We start from the raw sequence: 2,566 nt of genomic DNA, 5'->3' as shown, positions 1-2,566 counted from the left end.
GCTATCAAACATCACAACATAACTGGGTGATTATAAATATGCTTTATAGGTGTCTCCGATGGCGTTTGTTGAGTTGGCATAGATCAAGATTAGGATTTGTCACTCCATGTATCGGAGAGGTATCTCTGGGCCCTCTCGGTAATGCTCATCACTATAAGCCTTGCAAGCAATGTGACTAATGAGTTAGTTGCGGGATGATGCATTACGGAACGAGTAAAGAGACTTGCCAGCAACGAGATTGCATTTGAGTGTATTGGTTGACAAAAAATTTCAGATTTTTTATTCTTTTTATATTTTTCTTAAATTTATTGTTCACCAAGAGCATATGGGTCTGTGTTTAGAAATGAATATTCACATAAGAATGAACACACAAGCGTAAATCGTGTACATCAAGCCAAACTCTAAAGGTTTATTTCTGATGTTCCTTGTATTGGCATTGATCGAAGATGAATAAATCAGATGTTTTTTTAAAATAAAAACTACCAATAACTCTGTGTTATTAAAAAAAAGTCTCCTAGCTAGCCGCGGAAACACCTTCGGCCGTGCATTCGCCCACGCCCCTGCACCCCAGCTCTATCCAAACACACCGGCGCCGTTTGCTCCTCCCCGCCACTGCTCCCCTCCACAGCTCCTCCATGCTTCGCCTCTCCGCCTCTTTCTCCCTCCTCTACCCTCCTTCTCTCTCCCCGTCCGTCTCCCACCCCCGCCCGCGCCGCCTACGCGCCCTCGTCGTCGCCGCCTCCGCCTCGCCTTCCGCCCGCAGCCTCCGCCTCCTCGAGTGGGGCAAGGTTTGCCGCGCCGTCGCTTCGTTCGCCGGCACCGCGCACGGCCGCGAAGCCACCGAGGTAGTCGACTCCAGACCCCTGTAACTCCGAGCCCTTCCGTTGCCCGATCGCTCATGATGCATGGCCCTCGCCTCTGACGCGCGACGTGGTTGTGCAGAAGCAGCTGTGGGGTGTGGAGAGCGTGAGCTATGAGCGGAGCTGGAAGCTCCTCCGGGAGACTGAGGCGGCGGTGCGGCTGCTTGGCAGCTCCGGTGGGGCATTGGATTTCTCCGGGCTGGATACCGTCGCGGTGAGGACCCATGTTTGGTGTACTAATATGCTAAGGAGGCCACGTGTACTGACTGACTTCAGTACAGAGTTACAATCAAATTGAATTTATACAGCATTACTGTGTGATCGGCATTTTGGCATGCTAGTTAAGGTATATAGTAGGATGTGTTTTACTGTTTCATTTTATCCTGGCTTTGAATTATCTCTTCAATAACATCTGATCCATTTTGAACTATGGTAACTATGTTTTGCCTAGATGAACGTAAAATTATACGTAGTACCAAATCATGAATGTGAGCAAAATAGTGACCAAAGCACGCTTGCTCAGTTATCTGTTTGTTGATCTTAATGTTTTATCATCATATTTTATAGCACTGTTCTCTGCGTCTCATTTTGCTTTATATACTTACTCCCTCTGTTCCTAAATGTAAGTCTTTTATAGAGATTTCAATATGGACTACATACTGAGCAAAATGAGTGAACCTACACTCTAAAATATGTCTATATACATCCGTATGTAGTTTATACTGAAATCTCTAAAAAGACATATATGTAGGAACGGAGGGAGTAGATGCCAATTTTCCGGTTATGCCAGTATCACAAATACATTCTTTGAGTTGTGCATTCTCTGTTTAACTGAAGGTAGAGTCAGCAATAAATTGTGTCTCTGGTGGTTCCGTAATTAAAGGCCAGGAAGCAATGGCAGTGGTTAGCCTGATGCTGTTCGTTGAATCCTTGCAAGTAACTATCAAAGCTGCTATGAAGCAAGATGAAGATTCATATAATCTGTTACTGCCCCTTACGGAAACAGTAAGCTCATATAGTTTTACTCATTGTTGATCTCTTGCATCTTTTGGCATCTGTACTCCCTCCGTTCCAAATTAGTTGACTTGAATTTGTCTAAATACGGATGGATCTATACTTGTTTGGTGTCTAGATACATCCATGTCTAGATAAATATGGGTCAAGTATTTTGGAACGAAGGGAGTACAAATATATGTCTCTCAGTCCAGTAAGCTGAATGTTCTTCCACTGACCTGCAGATTCTAGATGCTGTTGTCAGTAAGTCACTAGTGAAGTCTATACAGGATGTCATAGATGATGATGGCTCCGTGAAAGATACTGCAGTTTGGTCCTTTCATCCCGAGTCTACTTTTGTATTGCTTTGGGATGATGTGATACTAGTTGTTATTTGCTTGCAAAAAATAATACTCATACTAGTTTTTATTTCCTTGCAAAAGAATACTACTTTTTACCACCATTTCAGTTTGAAGTGAATTCTTCATTCAGCGTGTAGAAAATTAATCCCGACTTCTTATAAACAGTAACTTGACTATGGAGGATTGAACATGTAAATGAAAATTATCCATATTTGAAGGTCTGTGCCCAAGCAATCTGTCATCCTAACTTTCCAGCATTAACCCAAAGGAAATCTGAACATGCTATCTCGTTCCTTGGTAACATCAAATACACTATAACTGTAGAAGTCAATTTCAGAACTACCTTTACTA

At 43.1% G+C, this 2,566-nt stretch overlaps 1 protein-coding gene across 2 annotated transcripts in view; it reads left to right on the top strand.

Moving 5' to 3' along the window:
- The first annotated feature begins 534 nt into the window (after positions 1-534).
- The window catches only part of LOC123048714 (endonuclease MutS2), a 9,862-nt gene continuing 7,830 nt past the window's right edge, over positions 535-2,566 (top strand). Inside the window, exons 1-4 of one of the 2 annotated variants that reach the window (XM_044471759.1) lie at positions 535-845; positions 943-1,074; positions 1,698-1,865; positions 2,099-2,182. In XM_044471759.1, the coding sequence (XP_044327694.1) occupies positions 636-845; positions 943-1,074; positions 1,698-1,865; positions 2,099-2,182 (594 nt within the window). In that variant the 5' untranslated portion in view covers positions 535-635. Of the gene's footprint in view, positions 846-942; positions 1,075-1,697; positions 1,866-2,098; positions 2,183-2,566 lie in introns of those variants that run through there. The other variant, XM_044471767.1, reaches the window with a different exon arrangement.

Source organism: Triticum aestivum, chromosome 1A, assembly GCF_018294505.1.
Source record: "Triticum aestivum cultivar Chinese Spring chromosome 1A, IWGSC CS RefSeq v2.1, whole genome shotgun sequence".
In the NCBI taxonomy this organism is placed as follows: domain Eukaryota; kingdom Viridiplantae; phylum Streptophyta; class Magnoliopsida; order Poales; family Poaceae; genus Triticum; species Triticum aestivum.
The sequence above is the reverse complement of the archived record's forward strand: the minus strand, read 5'-3'. Positions and strand labels throughout refer to the sequence as shown.